Raw genomic sequence first — 24,249 nt, forward strand, 5'->3', positions numbered from 1 at the left:
CTTCCAAAGCAGACCTCCTTGTCACCCTGAGCTCTCCCTTTCTAAAGCAGTCATGTCTGCGACAAAGAGTGCTGGGGCTCCGCAAGGAGCTGTTACCCTCAAATTGGACAGTATGTCGACTCCTGAAAGTGCCAGGAAGCTGCAGAACAAGGACTCTAGATTCTTGGATGGGAGCCCTTCAGAGTCGCCGGGCTTGGAGAAGACCAAGGGCATAACGTGAGTGCTGTTTTCTGCCATTCCCATTTCTGCCCTCCAGCCTACAGCTTGCATTGGCAAAAAATCCTGAGGTGGGTGTGTCTGACCCTCAATCCATTGTGCAGATGCAGAAACTAAGGTTGCAAAAGGTGCAGTCAGAGGCCGAGTCAAGATGAGAGCTTAAAGGTGCAGGAGTAGAGACTGTCAGAAAAGCCCTTTGGGACATAGCGATCCAGTCCCCAACACATGCAGAGGAGAAACTAAGGCCCAATCACACCAGGCCACACGCACAGGGGCTAGAATCAAGTGCTGGTCCTAAAGTCAATATTTCCTGGCCAGTCCTGTTAATGTTGGGGAAAGAGACAGAATCCTTAACTTCTTGGAGAAGGTGAGTCCTCAGCTTAAAACCACAGCAGCCTCACTGACAACCAAGTATTGCCTCTTCCCTGCCTCTTCCCTGCAGCAAGCCCGGCCTTTATTTCAGTTGAGAATTGCAGTGATGACAACAAAAAGCACAGCACGTGGAAGGTTCTAGTGTTCTCCATTTTCCAGGAGGCGGGAAAGGGGGTCATTCACAAGGCTTTCAAAACATGGCAAAGAGGGAAGCTAAGCTACGGGGCTCCAGCTCCCCTTCCCCAAACCTGACCCCACCACTCAGGCAGACTAGTTAGTTCATTTAGGAAGAAAGTACGGGGCATGGCAGTGAAGAGGTTCTGCCGCTTTAAGAAGACAGGTTTTGCACATTGGCGTCGCAGAAAGAGCACTGGACAGAGAATCAGAAGGCCCGAGTTTGAGTTGTTTGAGTTGTGACTCTGCTCCTTCTCTTGTCTGAGACTCAGTTTCCTGAACACAAAATAGGGCTAAAAAGGTGGCTGGGCAGATTTAAAGAGGATGTTCGTGGAGACCAGATCTGAAGGTGTGTGTCCACGGGTGTGCAGCTGGGAAGGACTGTCAGGGGCAGGCAAAGCTCCTCTTCACAGCCATCCTGCAGGACACTTGAGGGACAGACACAGCGAGTGGCACTACATCCTGGAACAGTTGTCCCAGGACTGGTCCTGGGGGTTGCTAAATACGAGTGGTCCTGAGGGTGGGAGGGTGAGCTGTCTAGGCCTTGGGGCCATCCCCTGCTGAGCAGAGACATTTCTCAATCCGAGACCTTGAGGAAATCCATGACTCTTGTGTTCTGAACTGATGCAAGGTTTGGTGGCAATTGCAGCTACTTAAGATCTGAAGGAATAAAGCGAGTGGGAGCTAGAGGGGAACCAGGGCTTGGAGAGAAGCCGCATAACAGGCTGGGTAAGCCTGGCGCCTACAGGGTCGGCTCACCTGGGTTCAAATTCCCACTTAGCTGCTTACCAGCTTGGGCAAGTGACCGAACCTCTCTGTGCCCAGTTTCTCCTCTGCGAAATGACAGTTCACTCCTCCCAGGCGATCCGAGCATAAAGCCCCCAGACACGGTGCTTGTAGGGGCCCCTGCCGTGGATATGATGCCAGTCCAAGGCCACAAAGGAGTTAGGGCTGGAGCCCACATCGCCTGACTCCCAGTCCAGCACTTTGCATGACTCACCACACGATGTTTTTAAGTTGGCCGAGCGGCCCAAAGTTAAAATTCCAATTTCCTAAGTCCTTTAGTTAGAAATTTCCAAAGTGACCCATTGACCCTTTCCTAGTTGCAAAACAAGCCCATCACTGGCGGAGTAGGGTGTAGTGCCCTGTCAGCAATGTTGACACCCACAGGGAGAAAGGCATGCAAGACTCTCCGCCCCCTTTCTCCCGCGATTGTTCTCTTTAACCCTTAGCAAATCTGTGGACAGAACCTCAGGAGGCGAGAGGTTTGAGGGCTTTCTCATAAAGAGATGGGTGCTTGGGGCAGTCCTTTCAAAATATCATTACTCCTGACATTCACAGAGGCTCAGCAAAGGTGAGCGTGTGGCCCAAGACAACACAGCCAGTTTACGGAGCAGCCTTGGGTTTGAGTCCCTGGTTTGTCCAACCCCAGAGACCAGGATCCTTCCAGGATACCTCTGCTACTTTTCAGAATAAGGCTTCTAGCTGAAAGGCTCTTGTGGAGAATGTCCAAGGTTTCTAAAGTTGTACATGTAAACCCAGTACTCACCTTGATTTAACCTGGTCCAGGTACAGAGAGGTGTAGAAATAGGTTTGTTTTGTAATCCGCCAACAGAGAATGTCCCTCCCTGGAAATTTTTCCCCTGATGATTTAGACCTTGTCCTCCGTACCAACCTTCACATCTGTCTTAAAGAAAGGGTCTGAGTTTTTGTTTTTGTCTGGGGGAAGGGAGGCATGCTATTCCCCAGCCTTGATGCCCTTGGCTGAAAAGGACAAAAACCGAAAAACCTCTGGAGCCCAGTCCCCAAATGACCGTGTCCCACCAGACCCCATCTAGGGGCTCAAGTCATCTGACCTATTTGTTCAGAAATCTTGATTTCTTGTTTCTGCCTGCCCTTTTCCCTTTTCCCTGAGTTCGATCCTATCTGACTTCTAGTTTTATGACCTTAAGCTAGTCGTTACCCCCTCTCTGAGCCTCAGTTTCCCCAGTCATAAGACAGGGTTCTTCCTTTTCTCATTCTGTCTGGGTTTACCTCCAGGAGACAGTTCAGCAGAAGGAGAGGTGAAGAACAGGGATGCTGACACAGCTCTGGATTCAAATCTTGGTGCCCCAATATATCCTGGACAAGTCATTTAAAAATCTCTGTGCCTCAGTTTCTTCACGTGCAAGATGATAATAGTGTCTACTTCATAGCCTTGACAAAAGGATTAAATGAGATAATACATGTACTTAGCATAGTGCCTCGTATAGTGAGTGTTATAATGGCATATACTGAGTGTCAGCTGCTAAAACCAGGGTAATTCTGGGCAAACCTGGAAGACTAGTTACCTTGTAGAGGACCCAGATGTGCCAGGCAAGGACCCAGGGACTGAGAGATGGCCAGGAGCCCCCGAGCAAGCTTGCCTCGGTGCCGGCATGCTCCTCCCCTTCACACCCCTCCCCAGCCTCACATTTCCTTCCTCTCCTTTAGATTGTTCGAGACCTTGGTTCACCTGTTGAAAGGCAACATGGGCACAGGGATCCTGGGACTGCCCCTGGCCGTGAAGAATGCCGGCATCCTGGTAAGAGGGGCCACCGCCGGTGGGGCCACTCTGACCGGGGGTGGAAGGGAGGTGGGAGGAGAGGCTGTAATGGTTTTTAGCAGCCTGCAGTGAGCAGTCTTTCCAGGAGCAGCTTGGTCCAGACCTGCAGTTTAGACATCCAGCCTGGGCTAGAGCTCTGGCTCTGCCACAGAATAGTGGCCTTGGCAAGTCATCGGTCCACTCTCGGGGCCTCAGTTTCCTCCCTTGTAGAGGAAACTATGACCAGTTTTCCAATTATGCTCTGTAGAGACCTGGGTCACCTTGGGGAAGGCTTAGAGGCCACCTAGGACACGTGTGGTCAGAATTCTGGGTCCCCTACTTGCACCACTGTACCCCATTGTAATTGTTTTCTGTGCTTTATTGGACTAATATTTGAGATCATATTTGACCAATAGCTGCTGCTATTATAAAGGAGCTTGCAAATCGGTTTTCTAGAAAGTTATTTGAGTCCATAATGAAATCTGCACTACCAAATTCCTCCTCACAGTGTTCTTCATAGATCCCTTCTCCTCTCTCCTCCCTCGCCCTCCCTCGCCCTTCCCCGCCCTAGGTGGGATCACTCAGCCTACTGCTGATGGGCTTCATCGCTGGCCACTGCATGCTCATCCTGGTCAGGTGTGCCCAGCACTTGTGCCACAGGTGAGGAAAACAGCATGCTTGTGTCAATTCCTTTGGTACATGGTTCTCAGGGACATCTCAAAGCATCCTACACATAGCAAAAGTTTACTTCTTAAATTTTCTCCAATAAGGCCAAGAAAGTGAGAAGAGCATATAGGGATAGGAAGCTCAGGTGAGACTCTGCCGTGTGGCTCCTCAGGTGATCCCAACCAGGCCATACTACTTACGTGGTTGGTCATCTGTAAATTGGGCATAAACAATCCATGCCTAACCCCGCCTCAGAGCCTTGTCGTGGGGATCCAATGGGATCGTGGCTGTGAAAACTACTGCACCCACGTGAGGTATGTGCGATTACTCCTGCTATGTAGTAACCACCTCACTTAACAGGTAAGGAAAACAGGCCACCAAGGAATTGCTGCCAGGCGTCAAAGCCTGAATGAGAACTTACATCTCTGCCCTAGTGTTCTTTCCACTCTCTTGCTGTGTCCTGCCTTGCTCAGCATCTCTTGACTTTTGAGCATGTGATCTTACGTTAAACGCTCTCTTGGCAACAGTCTACGCACTCTCTCCTGCAGGCTTAACAAGCCCTTTTTGGACTATGGGGATACGGTGATGCATGGACTAGAAGCCAGCCCCAGCACCTGGCTCCAGAACCACGCCCACTGGGGAAGGTAACTTGACCTTGCTTTGCCCACAGCAGGGTGGGGTACAGGAGAAGAAGATGCTACTGTCAGCGATGCCTTTTTCCCTGGCAACGTGGCTCATGTGGCTCAGAATGACAGACGTTCCATATGGAAGGGGTTCGTTGGCAACATCCCTGATCCAGCCCCACTCCTACTATTCCTCCAGTGACAGGGTGCTCATTCCTTTGCCGTGGGGCTTTAATGTTATCCACTCTTTTATTTAACCACATTTATCCAGTTGCTGCTACGTGCCAGACTCTGGAAATACCATGGGGAAAAAGACAAATAGCAAGAACCTATAGTCCAATGGGAAAGACAGACGTTAAATAGCTTAGGACACAGTTATTTAATAAGCACTGGGATAGGTACGATGAAGGAGAGAAGCTTGCCACGGAGCAGGTAAGGAGAAGTGTGTCGGCGGCTGGGAGAAGGGGACTTCTAGATGGAACAGAGGAGATGAGTCCTGAAGGAAGGAGTCCTGAAGAATGAGGAATTACCTGGTGACAGCAGACAGGGGACTGGAGGGCCTTCCAGGGAGGAGGAAGAGCAGGTGTGGATGCCCCGAAGCAAGAAGGTAGATGTGGCAGCTTCAAGGTACAGAAAGACCAGGTAGGTTGAGGGCAGAGAGTAAGGGAGGGGGAACTGAAGGAGCCAGGTGCCCTGTGGAGTTGTACATTTTAGATCCTCTTAAAGGTTTTGTTCTTTTCTTAATGGAAGCCATTGGAGGGTTTTAGTCAGGCAAGTCATCATATTTGCATTATTTTAAGATCTATCTTCTGTGAGGAGAATAGATTTTACGGGAGCAGTAGTAGACAGAATCAGATCCACCAGGAGTCTGTTGACAACATCCAGACAGGTGACAATGGTGGCTGTGACCAAGCTGGTGGCAGTGGGGATGAAGAAAAGCTGACTTGGTTTTATGAATGGGATCTTGGGATCAAGAAAAGGAAAGAGTCAAGGTTGACTCAGCTTTTTGATGACTTCTATTTTGGACAAGCTGGGTGTCCAGGAGACATTCAAGTGGCGATGTCAAGTGGGTGTGTATAGGTTTGGACCTAACTTCATGCAGGAGAGCCAGAGTGGAAGTCGTCAGCTACTAAGCCACAGGCAGAAGAGGTCTCTTAGGGAGAGAGTATAGAGTGGGAAGGAAAGAGAGGAAACGACCAAGACTTTCAGGACCATTTGTTGAGCTGAATGAAGTCTTCCTCCCTAAAAATCCCACCTTTTATCTCTGAGAGATGACACAGAATGACAAAGGACCCCTTTGTCCTCTGGTACTGGGGACTAAATCTACTCCTTTGTCTTAATTTTCAGATCTTTCTCCACCCTGTCTGTCTCCTCTTTTTGAGCACCAGCTATATTGTCAAAGTCTCTCTTGAACTGTGATATCCCAAACCCCTGCAGTACCTGCTGTGTGCCCCTGACCATGGGAAATAGTCTACATGGCATCATGGGTCTGGCCCCAACCTAGCCCAAAGCCCAAACTCAATAAAGTCAGCCTGGGAGCAGACTCAGAAGGCTATGGGACAATGACCAGAATTTTCCCAGTTTTGTGACCCAAGAGGAGACCTGCCTGCCATAGCTCCTCAAATCCTTCTTCACATAGTTGGGCAGATAAAGAAACTTCTCCTACTCCATTTAGGGACCCTGTTCCACTAATTATCACCTGTCCTATAATTGGAACTCCTTGACTATAGGCTCTTCCTCTCAGCCTTTAATGTGTCCACCTATCTACATGTTAAAAATAATAAGTAAATAAAGCTTCCTAGACTTTACACCATTGTAGCCACCATCCTATCTTACATTCAATATACGTTATTCACCCAGTATCTACTGAATACCTACAATGTATCAGGATGTGCTTTAGGCAACGGGTCTACAATGATGAACAAGATGGGCACCATCAAAACTGGAGCCCGCACTCTAGCTTTATGAAGGAACAGACTACCCTCTGTCCTTATGTCCCCTTCACCTCTTTCACAGGTCACCTGGCTTTACTGTCTTTATAATTCTACTTAAGTTCTCTCTACCAATGTCCTAAGAGACCTCCTTGTTGCACCTTCCTTACTCCAGAGAACCTCTCAGCAGCAGTGGGTACAATTGACCGTTCTCTTCTTCAAACGTTCTCTCCCCACTTGGCTTCTATTAAACCTCTTTTCCCCTAGTTTTCCTCCTACCTTTCTGGCCGTTCCTTTGCATTGGTTCTGGCCGTTCCTTCTTTGTTTCTATTAAATATTGGTGTCTAGAACATTGCTTTCTCCTCTCCTCACTCTGCACACTCTCCAACACCGATCTCCCTTCTCAAGGCTTTATGCATTACCAACTCAACAGTTCCAGACCCTAATGTACAGTTGTCTCCCGGATGTCTCCTGTAGGAACCTCAAGCTCAACAATTCAGGTACTGAATGTGTCATTTCTTCCTCTCCTCCTAAAGTTGTTCCTCCTTCTGGGTTTCCCGGTTCATTTTGTCGTCTAAGCCAAAAGCTATAAATCACCTTAGATCATTTCGTTTTCCTTTCCCCCCAAATGTGATCGCCAAGTTCTATAAGTTCTAGGTCCCTGGTATCTCTTAAAACATTTTAATGCTCTCATGCTAAGGACTGCGTCTTTGTCCAGGATGCTGCCATCTTTCTCCTCCATTACTGAAAGAATCTCCCATCCATTCTCCCACCCTCAGTCTTGCCCCTGCCATGGACTCTGCACACGGCAGCTGGAGAAATCTGCCTGCTCCCTCTGCTGAGATGCTCTTCTTTTCTTCTTCCCCTCCTCTTCCACCTCTTCCTCCTTCTTCCTCTTTTTCTTCTCAGTCTCTCTTTCTTCCTTTTCCCAAAGGACTCTCACTCAAGTATTAGTTTTTCTAGGAAGGCTCTCTGCTCATAATTTGGATAAAATGCCCTTTACCAAGGCCCTAATGCCGTACGTATTATAATAATTTTTGTCCGTCTCACCCTCTAGTCTACAAACCACTAGAGGAAGGGACCATGTGTCAGTTGTCTGTGTATCCTCAGTCCCTAACAGAGTAGTTGGCACATGGTAGAAAATAAATATTTAACATTAATGACAGGCTGGGCGTGGTGGCTCACGCCTGTAATCCTAGCACTTTGGGAGGCTGAGGCAGGAGGATCACTCGAGGTCAGGAGTTCGAGACCAGCCTGAGCAAGAGCGAGACCCCGTCTCTACTAAAAACAGAAAGAAATTAGCTGGACAACTAAAAATATATAGAAAAAAATAGCTGGGCATAGTGGCGCATGCCTGTAGTCCCAGCTACTCGGAAGGCTAAGGCAGGAGGATCACTTGAGCCCAGGAGTTTGAGGTTGCTGTGAGCTAGGCTGATACCATGGCACTCACTCTAGCCTGGGCAACAAAGTGAGACTCTGATTCAAAAAAAAAAAAAAACATTAATGACAGCTAAGTAAAAACATGGTGTCCTACATTAATTAATATCGATTATGAAGAATTCTGCAGAGCCAGGTGTGGGGCAAGGATCCTGACCATGAAGAATTTTACCACTTGCTGAGCCGAGTATGTGAGGGTAGTTGAAAACTATTGATTAAAAAGAACTATTGTTACCTTACTTCTTTGCCCCATCGCTGATTGTGGTGGGTCACCAACCCCTGAGGACAGAGGGCAGAATGGCAAGAAATGAAACCGACAAGTTGGCTTCTTTTATAACAAGTTTTCTTTCTCTCTCTTTCTCTCTCCCCTCCCTTCTTCTAGGCGTATCGTGAGCTTCTTCCTTATTGTCACCCAGCTGGGCTTCTGCTGTGTGTATATTGTGTTTCTGGCCGACAATTTAAAACAGGTAGAGTGTTCTAGAGAATATGGGAGGGGAAAAGACGTGGACAAGAAGGCTCCTCTGCTAGTTGTTTGTTTGACGAGTTGCTTCTTCTCTCTGAGTTCTCAGTTAACCAACTAAAGCAGTTAAACTAGATGTTATCAAAGCGGCCTTCCCCTGTTCAGGTATTTGCAGATTTCTGTGTGGTTACTTTTGCCACGATACCCTTTGTCCCATATCTTGGACTTGTCCTCAAGGTTAGTCTCTAAAATCCTAAACTAGAAAGATCCTTGGATTTTGTCAATCTTCCTCCCTTGGAGTTTAATCATACTTAATGTTTCTAAAATTGATAGGACTGTTTTGTCATGATTCCAGACCTTCCTTGGGTCATCTGTTTCTACCTGTAGCTACTTATCTGTGGCTTAACGGTTGTCGTCCCCAGGAAGTCTTGCTGATCTGAACTTGACGTTATTTTGCAGCAATTTGAGCAAAATAATATGGTTAATAACAGAGGCCTTCCTTAAACAATAAGCTTTCAAAAGAAAATTATTTTTAGGGCTGTTTTTCTGCTTATAACAGTGATACCAGAAAGTCAGAAACGTAAAAAAATTAGAAAGAAAAACATAGTAAGAATTCAGAGTTAACTTCTATCATGTCAGGTACAGTGCTGAGCATTTTACATGCTTTCCCTCACTTAATTCTCTTTATGATCTTATCAGAGAAGGTACTGTGATTATTCCTATTTTGGAGATGAGAAAACTGAGGTTATAAACTCTATAATGTATACATGGTCACAGACCCAAGGTTAAAAACCCAGGCCTGTGGGACACCAGAGCTCAAGTTCTTAAATACTATCCTGTATTTCTTCTCCAAACAAAACAAAATAAAATAAAATTACTGTCAATCCAACTCTTCATGGTTATAATTTACTGTAATGTTAACTAGTTAGCATTTTGCAATGTCCTTACATTTTGTAATGTAATTTTTAATAGTTTCCTAATATTCCATCATATAGACCATAAATTTATCGGTCTTCTATAACCGGATATTTCTTTTGTTTTCCTTTGTTTTCCCACTATTCGGTTGCAGTGGCACACAAGTCTTTGTGTGCTCCTTTGTTTTCTTAGTGTATGTTTCTTAAAGTAAAATTACTGAGTCAAAGAGTTAATTTTGAAGGCCCTTAAAACACATTGCAGACCTATATGTACCATCTGCATTTATTATCTGCATTTATTTATCATCTGCATTTACTATCAAAGAAGCACTGTTCGAGGCATTTATAGGCTAAAACCCAAAAAGTTAAGTATCAACATGATATGTTGGTGCCAGGTCAGGACGCCATTAAACATCCTGGGGTCACGGGCGCTAATTGTGAACTACATGGCAGAGATCACCGGAGAGGGAAGGCTTCCTCCAAGGGGGTGTACCTGAGGGGGTGCTGAAGGGCAGGTTGGAGGGAAAATGGTGGCAGCCAAGGCGGGGGAAGGGACGAGAGAAAACCCAGAGGCCATAGGAGAGGAAGAGTCTTGAAGGTTGGATAGGGCCATTTATGGAGGCCTTGAGTGCCTGGCTAATGTTCCCGGTATTTTTCCTACTGTGGTGAGGAATCAAAAAAACAAAACTGAATGTTTCATTTATGTATCTATGGTATGTTGTTAAGTGAAAAATGGATTTTTAAAATAAAAGGATGTATACTGTGATTGCAGCCTTGTAAAATAAAAAGGATCCATATGATACATATAATTAGGGATATTGTGTAGAAAATACAGAGATGAATATATTCCAAGGTGTTACCATGGCTACCCATGGATACTGAGATTATCAATACTTTTACCTTTTCTTCCTGCTTAACTTTAGTTTCTAATTGTTCTGCGGAGGATTGTATTGCTTGCATAATAAGACTGTATCAGTTAAGTCACACTGATTTTGAATGGAGGGTGGTCATCCACCCCTGACTTTGCAAGGGAGTGTTTATATTGTGTTTGTGGAGTGGAGGTTTCTTATTTATCACAATGGTTGGGGATGCTAATGGCTTTCATTGCGTGGAGTCCAGGGATACTAAATGTTCTCTAATGAATGATCCAATCCATACAAGGAAGAGTTTTCTCACTCAAAATGCCAGTATTGGTCCAATTATAAAAATAGTAAGGGTATGGATTAATTAAGAAAAAGTAAGTGATGTGGGTTTTGGTTATAAGCAAAAGAAACAGATCTGGGGAAATTTAAGCAGAAAATAAGTTCAGTGAGAGGATATTAGCTAACTTACAAAATTTTAAAATGGGTTCTCAGTATAGAACAAGAACCTGGGTTGCTAGGAGGAGCTAGACAGCAGAACAAAGGAGCAGTCTCATCAGGGATCTACTATCAGAATTAATTTTTACCCTTTCCTAGTTCGGTCCCTGTGTCCCTTTGCTTCGGATTTGGATTCCTATTCCTGGAAGAGACACTGAATGCGTTAGCTTGAGTTGAAAACCAGTTCTTCAGCTCTGCCATGTGACTGTGATTGACAGTCCTCCAAGGCTGCATTGAGTGGCCAGAAAGAATCCACCAAAAATAAATCAGTATCAGGAGGAATGGATGCTAGGTTGCCAAAAGCCAACAAATAGCCGCTCTGAATCCAGTTATTATTTTTTATTAAAGCTATTTGTGCAGACTCTTTTGAGGAAGTATGGGGTAGAGGGTTTAGAATAAGAAGTTCTAAATTCACCCGACCTCACTGTGAGACTTGGCACCGTGAGGCACTCCAGCTCTTTGTGAGGGAGTTTGATGATGGGCGAGGCACTGAGCCAACCATGCGGTCTGAAGCTTTATCATCTCCTCCTCTGGCCTTCCCCATTCCTTCCTCAGGTAGCAGAAGCCATCAATAGCACAACCAATAACTGCCACAACAATGAGACCGTCATTCCTACTCCCACCATGGACTCGCGACTCTACATGCTCTCTTTGCTGCCCTTCCTGGTGCTGCTGGTCTTTTTCCGAAACCTCAGGGTCATGACCATCTTCTCCATGTTGGCCAACATCAGCATGCTGGTCAGCCTGGTCATCATTGCCCAGTACATCGCCCAGGTGGGTGCACACCGCACACCTGGCTGCTCGCGAGGGCGGGGCCTTCGTATCCATGTTAGAGCAGGTGCCAACTCTCACTCTTCAGCCTAGTACTCACCTACTGTAGCATTTCTCCCACGAAGATGTCTCTGTGCGATCTCATTCTTCTGGATATCTCCTTGTTCATGCTGTTTTTCCAAACACCTGTTTTTATGTTAAATTCTGGCTTTAAAAAAAATATGCTTTGCAAGGAAAATATCGTAATTGGTGAACTATCAACCATTCCTATGACACTTGGCTAGCAGCAAAAGATAGATGAATCAGGTTCTTGTATTACAGCTAAAACTTATTGAATTGCCCATAGCCTATAATTCCAGGCGCCCTAAGTTACTCCTAGGGAAGGCAAGAGAAAAAAAACCCTAATATTTAGTCACAGAGGTATAAATAGAGAGTCTCAAAAACCATAAGAAAATCTAATATGATGTTAGTACAATTTCTTTTAGGTTGAATTAGGGATATTGATTTTCCCTTAATTTCCTAATTCCTTATCCTTTCTAATTTTTCTTTTCAACACTACATAGAAATTTAAACCCTAGAAATCCCTGAGCATACCCAATAACTTTCAGATATTTTTCTCTTTGAGAAGCCACAAGAAGAAAAAAAAGTTATATTGTTTATGAAACTTAGTAAAAATAATAAATTAGTCAAACATTTTAGAATAACTACGGCTCAGCCTTTTATTCCTTAGGAGGTATTGGTGAATTCTACAAAATCGAATTTCCTAATGGGATCACTAACTCTGATTCATTTTTGGACTATTCCAGAGGTCGCCCAATTAGAAGAATTGTTCTGTAATTATTTTTCTCTTCTTCCACACACTTTCCCCTCTTCAATTTATAACTCATGAAAGAAGAAAAGGAGACTTTCCTATTTAACTAATTACTTTGTACTCCCTAGAATATTACTGTGACTACAGTCTATTTAAAGGTGTTCTTAGGCACGTTAGGTCGGCACTAATCCGTGGTGTGTAAGATTTTCTTTTGGAGGTTTTTATAAACCAAACTCCCTCCGTAAGATACTGATCCTTCAGTACCTTGCGTTTCCATCCTCTGGTTCTTTGGTATTATGCAGTGCTAAAATCAACTTTGATCGTGGTCTATTTCCTTTTGATGTTTTCTAAACTTGTTGATACTCAATTTAAGAAATTCAGCTTTCCTCTCAGAGGATCCCTCTCTTAAACGAGCTCAAATGTTCTTTGAAAGTGACTGTCTTATTGCACTTCTCTCTCCCACAGGGTATTCCAGACCCCAGCCAGTTGCCACTTGTAGCCAGCTGGAAGACCTACCCTCTCTTCTTTGGAACCGCCATTTTTTCATTTGAAAGCATTGGCGTGGTAAGGTTTGAATTGGGGTGGCCTTTTCCTGGTGCTGAAAAGGAGCTGTGAGCTCTGGGCTTCTGTGTCCTCCTGGCCATTGTGTTGGGCCTGCTGGAAAATGCACAAGGGAGAAAGTAACCTCTGGCCTCACTTGGGTCAGTTGTCACCAGCAAGAGAAAAATAGATTACCACAGAGAAGCCGTCAGGAGACAGTTTTAGTTTTGTCCCAATACATCTGTTAAACATTCATCCTCCTATCAACATGAGTTTTCTAATCTTTTAAAATCAAGACTAATGGTGGTATACAATTTAAATTCAAGGATTTGATTAAACACAAAGGAGTTTTAAATGGGAAGTAGTGTGTGTTTACGATAGGTTATTCTATAGTCTCTACTTCCACATTTGAGGAAGGGTAGTGCAGTCTATCTTTTTTTATTTTTTGTTTGTTTGTTTGTTTGTTTGTTTGTTTTGAGACAGAGTCTCACTCTTTTGCCCGGGCTAGAGTGCCGTGGCATCAGCCTAGCTCACAGCAACCTCAGACTCCTGGGCTTAAGCAATCCTTCTGCCTCCGCCTCCCAAGTAGCTGGGACTACAGGCATATGCCACCATGCCTGGCTAATTTTTTTCTATATATGTTTTTAGCTGTCTAAATCATTTCTTTCTATTTTTAGTAGAGACGGGGTCTCACTCTTGCTCAGGCTGGTCTCGAACTCCTGAGCATGATTCAATTTTCATTTTTTTTTTTCTTTTTTTAGTAGAGACGGGGTCTCAGTCTTGTTGAGGCTGGTCTCGAACTCCTGACCTCAAGCCATCCACCCACTTCGGCCTCCCAGAGTGCTAGGATTACAGGCGTGAGCCACCGTGCCTGGCCTGTCTATCTTTTTTTAAATATAAAATACTTTAAAAATTTACATACTGAAAAATCTACTTTTTCGTGTACATTCCTATAAGTTTTGAGAAATGCATAGAGTTATAGTTACACTGCTGTCAGGATGTAGAACAATTCCCTGACCACAAAAATCTCCCTCATGCTGCTCCTTCGTAGTCAACTCCTCCCCCTACCACTAACCCCTGGCAACCACCTTCTGTTCTCTGCCTCTGCTGTTTTCTCTTTTCCAGAATGTCCCGTAAGTGAGATTATACAGTATGTGACTTTCGGAGACCGGCTGCTTTCACTTGGCCTAGTGAACTTTAGCTTTCTCCGTGTTGTTGCATGTGCCAATAACGTGTTGCTTTCTGTTGCAGAACGTCCACTGTCTGGGCAGTACCACAGTTTATCAACTCACCTTGTTGAAGAACATGTGGGTTGTTTCTATTTCTTGGCAATTTTTAATAATCCTGTTGTAAGCATTTTTGTACAGGTTTTAGTGTGAATGTTAAGTGTTCATTTCTCTAGGAGTAAGATTTAGTAGATCACATATTCATGTATCTGTAACTTTATGAGAAATTTCCAGTTTTCAAAATGGCTGTAGCATTTTGCATTCCCACCAGAATGTGTGAATGTTCCCGTTGTTCTGGCTTTGCTAGCACTTGTACGTATCGTCAGTATTTGTTAATATTTCAGCCATTCTAATGGGTGTAGTGGTATTTGATTGTGACTTAATTCCCATTTTACTAATGACCAATGATTCTGAGCATCTTTTTGTGTGCTCATTTGGCATCTGTATGTCCTCTTTGGTGAAATGTCTGTTCAAATCTTTTGCAACTTTTTAAAAAACTGAGTTATTGTTTTCTTTTTGTTGACTCTTAAGAGTTATTTATGTATTCCCAATGTAAATCTTTTATTGGATATGTAATTTCCAAATATTTTCTTCAGTCTCTAGCTTGGCTTTTTATTCTCTTAACAGCGTCTTTTATAGAGCAAAAGCTTTTAATCTCTATAAAGTCAAATTTATCAAATTTTTTTAATAGATCCTGATTTGGGTGTTATATTTTAAAACACTTTGCCTAACCCAAAGTCACAAAGATATTCTTTTATATTTTCTTCTAAATGTTTTACTGTTTTAATTGTACATTTAGATCTATAGTTCAGTCTGAGTTAATTTTTATTTAAGGTGTTTATAGGTTGAAGTTTATTTTTTTAATACGATGTCCAATTGTTCCATCATCATTTGTTGAAAAGACTGTCCATTTTCTATTGAATTGTCTTTTCATCTTTGTATAACAGCCTCCCAAGTAGCTGGGACTACAGGCGTATGCCACCACGTCAGGCTAATTTTTCTATTTTCTGTAGAGACGGGGTCTTGCTCTTGCTCAGGCTGTTCTTGAACTCCTGACCTCAAGCAATCCTTCCGCCTCAGCCTCCCAGAGTGTTAGGATTACAGGTGTGAGCCACCGCACCTGGCCAAGCAGTCACTTTCTAATTCTCCCCTTCTCCCAGCCCCTGGCAACCACTAACATGATATCTGTCTCAATGGATTTGCCTATTCTGCACATTTCATGATGTGGCATGTGTTAAAATTTGCTTCGTTTTTTAAGGCTGAATAATATTCCATTGCATGGCTACACCACATTTTTTAATCCATTTTCAGTCGATGGATGCTTGAGTTGCTTCCACCTTTTGGCTACTATGAATAATGCTACGATGAACATGCATGTACAAATAAGGTCTTCAAGTTCCTGTTTCCAGTTCTCTGGGCTAGACACAAGAAGTAGGATGCCTTCCATCTTTATATTAATGGTTCTCTTTCTCCTCCTTTCTCCTTACACTATAATATTTCTACAGGTTCTGCCACTGGAAAACAAGATGGAGGATTCCCGCCACTTCCCAGTCATCCTGTCTTTGGGAATATCCATCATCACTCTCCTGTACACCAGCATCGGGGCTCTGGGCTACCTGCGATTTGGAGACGACATCAAGGCCAGCATAACCCTTAACATGCCCAACTGCTGGTACCTCCATGGGCCCTCGGGGGTGGGAACTCAGGGATGGGTGGAACATGCAGATCACTTCCTTCCCTTCCACAGCTGGGAATCCAAGGTCTAGAGAGCTTCCCACGGGGAGAAGTGGAGTTGTCATTGGAACCATGGTCTCCAGATTCTCTGTCCAGGGAGCTCCTCCTTCAACAACAGCCTCCCAAACTGAGTTAGGCCTTGACATCTGAGTGTGAAGAGGACATGATTTAAGGAGAGAGGGCAGAAGTGAGAGTTCTTGGTCACCTAAGGAGAGAAGGGAGGGGCACTGGAAGAGGGCACGAGGCAGAACACTCAGGGGCAGCCACACTTCTACTTACATTTACTAAGGCTTGTGACCGAGTCTTGCACACTATAGCCAATGGTGTACATCCACCAAGTCAGAGTAGCTAGGATGAAAAAGTGTGAAACAAAAACCAATTTTGGAAAACCACTGGAATCTGTAAAACTCATATGTTCCAATATACTCAATTCAAGCAGCAGCTGCCAGAGACATCACAGTGCCATATTTAAATAGACACACGAACCCACGTCGCATCATGCAGCATTGTCTCCCACTGCGGGCATGTCGTGCATGACAGGATGCCTCTGTCTTTTTTAAGCAGACAGTCACTTGGAGGCCTAATTTGCCTTTTTCTCCCAAGATGATAATTGCATTCATCAAAAATTTGCTGCATGCCAATTATAAGCACATGCCAGTCTAGACCCAGTCAGGTGTGGATGGTCCTGGCATGAGTAGCCTATTTGGAGCTTCACTACCTCCACCAGCTCGTGATCCAGTGGGAATGGGGGGTGGATAGACAGTGTATGTACACAAGCTGGAACACAGAACAGAAAAAGAGGCCTTAGGGATTTCCGAGGAAAGAAGCACATCAGAAGGGGACAACAGGGAAAATCGTTGTCCAACAAGACAACTCCGTCCAAACAAGGACAGCTATGGTACACCTGGGTCCAAGGCCCAGCTGCACCACCGGCTAGCTTATGGTTTCAGATGATTCACTTCACCTCTCTGAGCCTCAGTTTCCTCATTTATAAAGCAGAGTTGTGGGGATTGAGTTGAGCCATGTCTAAAAGCATCTGGCATATGGTACCTGCTCAAAAAGAGGGGAATTTAAAAAAAAAAATTGATAGGGTTTGGACAGATGGAAATGGAATAAAGAGGATATTCCCAGCAATGAGATTGGTACAAGCAAGAAACACAGAAATGTGGAAGTTAGCCTTTTTTAAGAAATGAGCTAAACATGCGCGTGTACACACACACACACACACACACGCACACACGCACACACTTATTAAACATGGCAGATGCATCTACCCGTTAGTGGACTAAAGAAAAATAGTCATATCTTGATAGGTCAAAGAAAACTTTGATAGAACTCAACATCCGCTGAAACCTCACACTCTCTCTGCCCCTAGTCTGAGGCCTGCAAGTGACCTTGTTTCTCCTTTTATTCCACCCCCGACCACCGCCCCGGGCCTCCAAACAATCCTCTCTATAAACTGTATCTTCCCCCGAGGATCTGGGGTTCTGCAGTTCTTTCAACCAACTAGAAGCATCTGTTGAGGGCCTGTTATGCACCAAGAGCTTTGCGGAATCCAGAGAATTCCTAAGGACTGACAGAGCTCACAAAGGAGTAGGCTCTTTTAGATCCAGGGTTTTTGATCTTAAGACATTTATCATCTGTGTCTACCCAGGCAAAGTATCTGACCTGAGCCCCCCTTTCCTAAAACCTAAAATTGAGCATTGGGTGACAGTAGTTTGTGAAGGTGCTATATACACCCATGCTCAAGATTCTTTTCATTTCATGTAGAGGTGACCCTTCCGACTGTTTCCATTGAATCCATAATGCTTTGCTCTGTTTTTACCGCATGCTATGGTATGACTCCCTCTTGACTCTTAGAAGGTCCCTTTCCATCATTTTCGGACGGGGAAACAGAGGCCCGAGGGACTGTGCCAAGGTCAGAGGCTGATGTTCCCAGGAGGCCGGTGTCCGAGCACAGTGGCCCTGCAGAGCAGTGCTCTGGCTTTTCTTGCAGGCTGTACCAGTCCGTCAAGCTCCTCTACGTCATCGGCATCCTGTGCACCTATGCCCTGCAGTTCTACGTCCCCGCAGAGATCATCATCCCCTTCGCCGTCTCCCAGGTGCCAAAGCGCTGGGCGTTGCCTCTGGACCTGTCCATCCGCTTCGTCCTGGTCTGCCTGACATGTGAGTCAAAGGCAGAGCACAGTGTTCCTGCTGATCTTTCCCTGGGGGCGTCAGGAGTCAGCCAGATGGCAGAGGATAACCACGACAACTAGCATTTACTGAGCACTTACTATATTTCTGGGGCCATTCTAAAGCTTTACAAGAATTAACTCATTTAAACCTTAGGAACAACTCCATTCTTACAAGTATGTAATTAGACAGATTTATTGGTGTCCAGCCTAAGGGTGACACAGCTTATCGAACAATAATCATGACAAGAACTGATATGTATCGAATACCTTGTGCCAGGCACTGTGCTAAGCTCTTTCCAGTCCACATTTCATAGTATTTTATTCCATCATCATGAGAATTCTCCAGAGCTGGGACTATGATAAACCCTACTTTATAAAAGAGGAAACTGAGGCAGTGAGTGATAAATAATTGGCCAGGAAGTGTCAGTGGTGGGATATGAACCCAGGTCATCTAAGATCAGAGCCAGTGTCCTTCACCTACCTCCAGGAGAGGCATTGGAAATGGGCAGCCAGGCCATGAGCCAGGCTCATGCCTGTGATCCCAGCACTTTGGGAGGCTGAGGTGAGAGGATCGCTTGTGGCCATGAGTTCAAGACTAGCCTGGGCAACATGGCGAGACCCTGTCTCTATAAAAAAAAAAAAAAAAAAGAAAGAAAGAAAGAAAAGAAATGGGCAACCAGTGAGTCTAATATGGCAACAGATATTGTTTGACCCTCACAGTGTTGTATACATTTGGGCCAACATTAAAAATGTGAGGCCGGGCGTGGTGGCTCACGCCTGTAATCCTAGCACTCTGGGAGGCCGAGGCGGGTGGATCGCTGGAGGTCAGGAGTTCGAGACCAGCCTGAGCAAGAGCGAGACCCCGTCTCTACTAAAAATAGAAAGAAATTATATGGACAACTAAAAATATATATAGAAAAAATGAGCCGGGCATGGTGGCACATGCCTGTAGTCCCAGCTACTTGGGAGGCTGAGGCAGAAGGATTGCTTGAGCCCAGGAGTTTGAGGTTGCCGTGAGCTAGGCTGACGCCATGGCACTCACTCTAGCCCCGGCAACAGAGCAAGACTCTGTCTCAAAAAAAAAAAAAAAAAAATGTGGGCAATCTCCCATACAAATACAGATTTCTAATTTTGGGGGTAGAGGAAATAAAATGATTTGACAAACTTAGGGTCACATTCTCCATCAGCAACAATCAGCAGGAGCTCCTCGGCCCCTGGAGGGTCTGTGCTCACCTTTTGGCCGAGGCCGGCCCCACTCACCCCCTCTCAGCCCTCCCCTGTGCCAGACCCCAGGATCGGGAGTGCCCCTGTCTGCAGTATTTCACCAGACGCCAAAGGGGATGTCAGAGACTCCTGCATCAAGTGTGAGGTGGCCCAGCTCTCCCTAAGACTTCCTTTGACTGTCACTGCTAAAGTTTCTTCTTTGTTAAGGCTGAATAGTATTCCACTGCATGCATATGCCACACTTTCTTTATCCAATTCATCTGTCCATGGACATTCAGGAGATTTTTTTTTTTTTTGGTATGACAAAGCCTTTACTTTTAAATGAATATCAGCACATCAAGTAATAACATGTAACAAGTTCTTGAATTCCATCATCTAGTAATTTTGATTAAGAGAAACTAAAAGCAGCCCAAAAACAATCACACTAGTATTCACTGTCCTAACCATTAACAGAAATGGACTGTGTTAAGGCTGGCTGCTCCTTCACACAGATTACAAATAACTACTGATTCCTTTTCCATAGATACAGCCCCTGACCATCAAGAAATGTTAGGGGGAAAAAATTATTTAATCCCTTTCTTTCTTCAAAGAACCATTTTTTTCTTTTTACTAGATCTAAGAAAGAAAAAGCCAATCTTGATATCTGTGTTGCTGGAGCTAAAGGCATAGGAAAACAGGCAATGTATACTCATTAAGTTCCTAAGAAATATGAAGTGAAAAGATGAAATCTTTAGATAAGTTCTAAGTCTGTACAAGGAAGCTAGATTCGCTACTCTCCAAAAAGTGAAAGGACCTGCTACATCATACACAGAAATAATTTAATGCCTTTTCATAAGAATGTAACTGGGGCTTCACTAAAGCTGCATATTCCATGAGGGCATCTAAAATAGCAATCCATAGAAAAGGGGCTTCTTTCTCCTCCCTTATCCATTTGTGTGGTAGTTTTCATGGATTTCTGGCCAGATGTTCCAGACCGAGGCCAGGAGGTTGTCCAAGATTCCACCCCTGTTGTACCAGAAGTGGGCGCAGGACGGTCCTCTCCTCCTGGGTCTCCTTCTCTGCTTCAGCGCTGCGGCTGCCCTGGCCTCAAACTCTTCCTCCCTTTCGGGCGGCACCGTTCAACTTCAGCCCTGGCTTCCTTGGCCTGCTTCTGCCTCTGGGTCTTTGTTTGTGGGGCTCGGACACCTTCTCCAGTGCCCACCGCTGTCCTCCCCTGCTGCTGACAAGCCAAGGAGATTCTTGATTCTCGCTGTACCAGACCAGCCCCTGGCACTTATTAGACACTGATTTTTTTTCTCTTGAGGTGATTCATTTTCAATTTGACCTTGGTACCAGGAGCCAGAGAATCTTAGAGATTCTAGAGAAATCAAAGAATTTGCCCCAAAGTATGAGGGTAGCAAACCCTGAAGCCTAAAACTACAGCTTCTTCAAGCATTGCCTCAATTAGTACTTATGAGTGAATAACTTGGAGTGCTTCATTTGCATGAATTAACACATTCAGAACTTTAGTGCTATATGCGGTATGAATACCTAAAAGGGTAGGTGGCATTTATCCCTGAGCTGACAAAGGGTTGGACACTTGGCCAAGGCCACACAAGAAAAAGCCAGATTCCTGCCTTCCAGACCCATTTTCTTTCTGTTACACCACATTCCCTTTCCAAAGGAAGCCTACCTAGTCAAAGCTTCTGGGATTTCTTGGTGGCCAGGAACATTTTCCATCAAATAAAATTAAAAATATAAAAGCCTAGGCCTATAAAACATCCTGCTGAAAAAATATAATTTTAAAATCTTTAATTTTTCGTGTTTCTTTGTTGGGTGTTTTCTGACATGTACGTAAAACCTGGAGAAGACACTTCTTTAACGAGACCGTGGGTCTCGTTCCAACTGAAGACGCCTTTGTGCTATAAATGATTTTACATCCTAATTGTCTGCAAGCAAGAGGTTCTTGTACTCATGTTAATTATTTATTAAAATATTAAGTCTGCAAAGGCAGGGTTTTAAAAAAAATATTTTGTCTGGTTTTATACATTGATATAGCCCAAACAGCTCGCACAGTTCCCAGCAATGTTATTTAGTGTTATTTGTTAAGTAAAAGCTTAAGTGTTATTGACTATGTAGGGATCTAAAACGTACCTCAGTAGCATAAAGATTGTTTTAAGTTAAAAACACTTGAGTAAATAGCAGCTGCAGAAAAAAGCTTTACCTAACCTTCTTTTGCTGATGTAACCAGGGCCACTGGAAAAATAATATCCACCATAAATCCCTTCTCTGGAAGGTTTAGAGCCAGAGAGGAGACTAACCGCTAAACTTTATCTGAAACGGATATACCTTCCATTTGTTCTTCCATAGAATCCCTTCCTCCTCCTCCCTTTCCTCTTATTCAGTGGGTATCTTTGGCTGTTCTGGAAGCCAATTTATCTGCAGTCTCTAGAGCTCATAAATAAACTTTGTCTTTTCTTCTGTTAATCTTGTCTATTCTCAGTTAAATTCACAGGCCCCCAACCACTGACCCTAAGTTGGTAGAGGAATCATTTTTCCTCCCAACAATATGAAAATATATATATATATTTGAGAAATAATTGGAAAGAGACAGAGTTTCTTCTTACTTGTTTTTGAGACAGGGTCCCTCTATGTTGCCCAGGCTGGCCTTGAACTTCTGGGGTCAAGGGATCCTCCTACCTCAGCCTCCCAAGTAGCTGGAACTGGAGAAATTCGCTACCACACTCAGTGGAACTTTTTTTTTTTTTTTTTTTTTTTTTTGAGACAGAGTGTCGCTTTGTTGCCCTGGCTAGAGTGAGTGCCGTGGCATCAGCCTAGCTCACAGCAACCTCAAACTCCTGGGCTTAAGCGATCCTACTGCCTCAGCCTCCCGAGTAGCTGGGACTACAGGCGTGCACCACCATGCCCGGCTAATTTTTTTTTTCTATATATATTTTAGTTGGCCAGATAATTTCTTTCTATTTTTAGTAGAGACAGGGTCTCGCTCTTGCTCAGGCTGGTTTCGAACTCCTGTCCTCGAGCGATCCACCCGCCTCGGCCTCCCAGAGTGCTAGGACTACAGGCGTGAGCCACTGCACCCGGCCCCAGTGGAACTTTTAACGTGTAACCTCTAGGGAGTGTGATCAGGGGTATTAGAGGACTTTCAACATTTACTTTCTATAACTTAATTTCTGAGAAACACTGCTTTGTTTTTTTAAGAAGATTTTAAGGACAAACTTTGATGGCTTGGTTAAGCCTGTGATTCTCCATCTGTCCTCTCTCATCCCCCTGCAGGCATCTTGGCCATCCTCGTCCCCCGCCTGGACCTGGTCCTGTCCCTGGTGGGCTCCGTGAGCAGCAGCGCCCTGGCCCTCATCATCCCGCCCCTCCTGGAGATCTCCACCTACTACTCAGAGGGCATGAGCCCCCTCACCATCATCAAGGACGCCCTGATCAGCATCGTGGGCTTCGTGGGCTTCGTGGCGGGGACCTACCAGGCCCTCCATGAACTGATCGAGTCAGAAGACTCTCTCCCTTTTTCTAACTCCACCACTTTTGTTCAGTGAGCATGGTACTGCTTCTTGTGCACCAGCACCTGACTTATAATGACATGGATCTCTTTCACTTGCATTATCTTCATAATGCATCTTTACTTTGCCTTTTCTCTGGGCCAACTCATGGTGAAACAAGGAAGGACTCACCAGCTACAAAGTCTAATTGGTAATTTTAAATATACACACACACACACACACACACACTCACATTTTGGTTTATTCCTTTTTCTTTCCATCTCTAACTTTGCACTAATTTGAGAAGTCTCCCATGGAAGCTCTAGAGTCTCGCCAACTTTTTGGTAATTCACACAGTGAATTTCACATCTAAAGTGGAGCCATGCAAAAAGAAGCCACCAGGGGGCACTACAGGGCAGCAACTAGCGGAAGGAGGTGCAGCCAGCTGAGGCTGCTCATGCTTTGGCAAAGGGTTTCACCTGTTCTGCCCGCTTCTCTGATTTTTTTGTTTGTTTGTTTCTAACAGCATGAAGTTGATTTTCTTGAGCTTTCCAGGTAATCACACTGCAAATAATATTCCTTCTTTCTTTCCAAATTTTATGCCTCATTTTCTTTAGTGTTAATGACGTAGTGGCACCAAACATCTTTTTCTAATTTCGCACTTCGCTGGAGCTGCTTTTAATGTTTCATTGTTAACTCTGATGCTGACTCTGAGATCACCCTCTTTCTCCTCCTCAGATCAGGTTAAGGAAGGTTTCTTGTATTTTTATAATGCTAAGAGTCTTCCCTGAAAAGTTGGCCTGTATCATGAAATTCTATTAATGCTTTTTCCCAGAAGCTATCATTGACCGTTTTTTTCCTCCCACCTTAAATGTTGTCTACGGCAATGGATTTGCTCCTGTTGAATCGTTTTTGGATTCCTAGGGAAAGCTCCATAGTGTACTCTTTAATACATTGTCAGGTTCTTATTGATGTTGTTTTAAGATGCTTGTATTTGTATTTAATTTGGTCATAGTTTTTTTGTATGCTTTCTCAGATTTTGGTATCAGAATCAGGACCATTTTATAGAAAAAAAAATTAGTGAAGGCTTTCTTTTCTCTCTATACCCTGGGAGGTTGTAAATAGCATCAGGCTCCATGGTAAGGTGGCGGGGGGGGTGGGGCGCGGGGGCTGATTCACCAGATGGCCTCCAGAAACCCCCTGCTCATTTCATAGCTGATTTCTTATTTGTAAAGAGCCTACTGAGTTTGAAATTTTTAGAAGTTTGTAATCCACTGGCCACATTTTTTTTCTCTTGAGATGATTCATTCTCAGTTTGACCTTGGTACAAGGAACCACTCAGAATCTTAGAGATTCTAGAGAAATCAAAGAATTTGCCCAGGTTTTCTTTATCCAATTCATCTGTCCATGGAAATTTAGGAGATTTTTTTTTTTTTTTTTTTTTGGTATGACAAAGCCTTTACTTTTAAATGAATATCAGTAAATCAAGTAATAATATGTAACAAGTTCTTGAATTCCATCATCTAGTAATTTTGATTAAGAGAAACTAAAAGCAGCCCAAAAA

General features: G+C 44.3%; 1 protein-coding gene across 1 annotated transcript; it reads left to right on the plus strand.

Annotated features, from left to right (window-relative positions):
- Positions 1-52: 52 nt before the first annotated feature.
- On the plus strand, positions 53-22,742 carry LOC138393199 (proton-coupled amino acid transporter 2-like). The gene is made up of 10 exons (XM_069484349.1): positions 53-216; positions 3,235-3,325; positions 3,897-3,985; positions 4,540-4,635; positions 8,365-8,449; positions 11,270-11,488; positions 12,762-12,860; positions 15,568-15,734; positions 17,793-17,962; positions 22,471-22,742. The coding sequence occupies exons 1-10, from the start codon at positions 53-55 to the stop codon at positions 22,740-22,742; spliced, it is 1,452 nt and encodes a 483-aa protein (XP_069340450.1).
- The last annotated feature ends 1,507 nt before the right edge of the window (positions 22,743-24,249 follow it).

The sequence above is a fragment of the Eulemur rufifrons genome, chromosome 10, assembly GCF_041146395.1.
Source record: "Eulemur rufifrons isolate Redbay chromosome 10, OSU_ERuf_1, whole genome shotgun sequence".
Classification (NCBI taxonomy): Eukaryota; Metazoa; Chordata; class Mammalia; order Primates; family Lemuridae; genus Eulemur; species Eulemur rufifrons.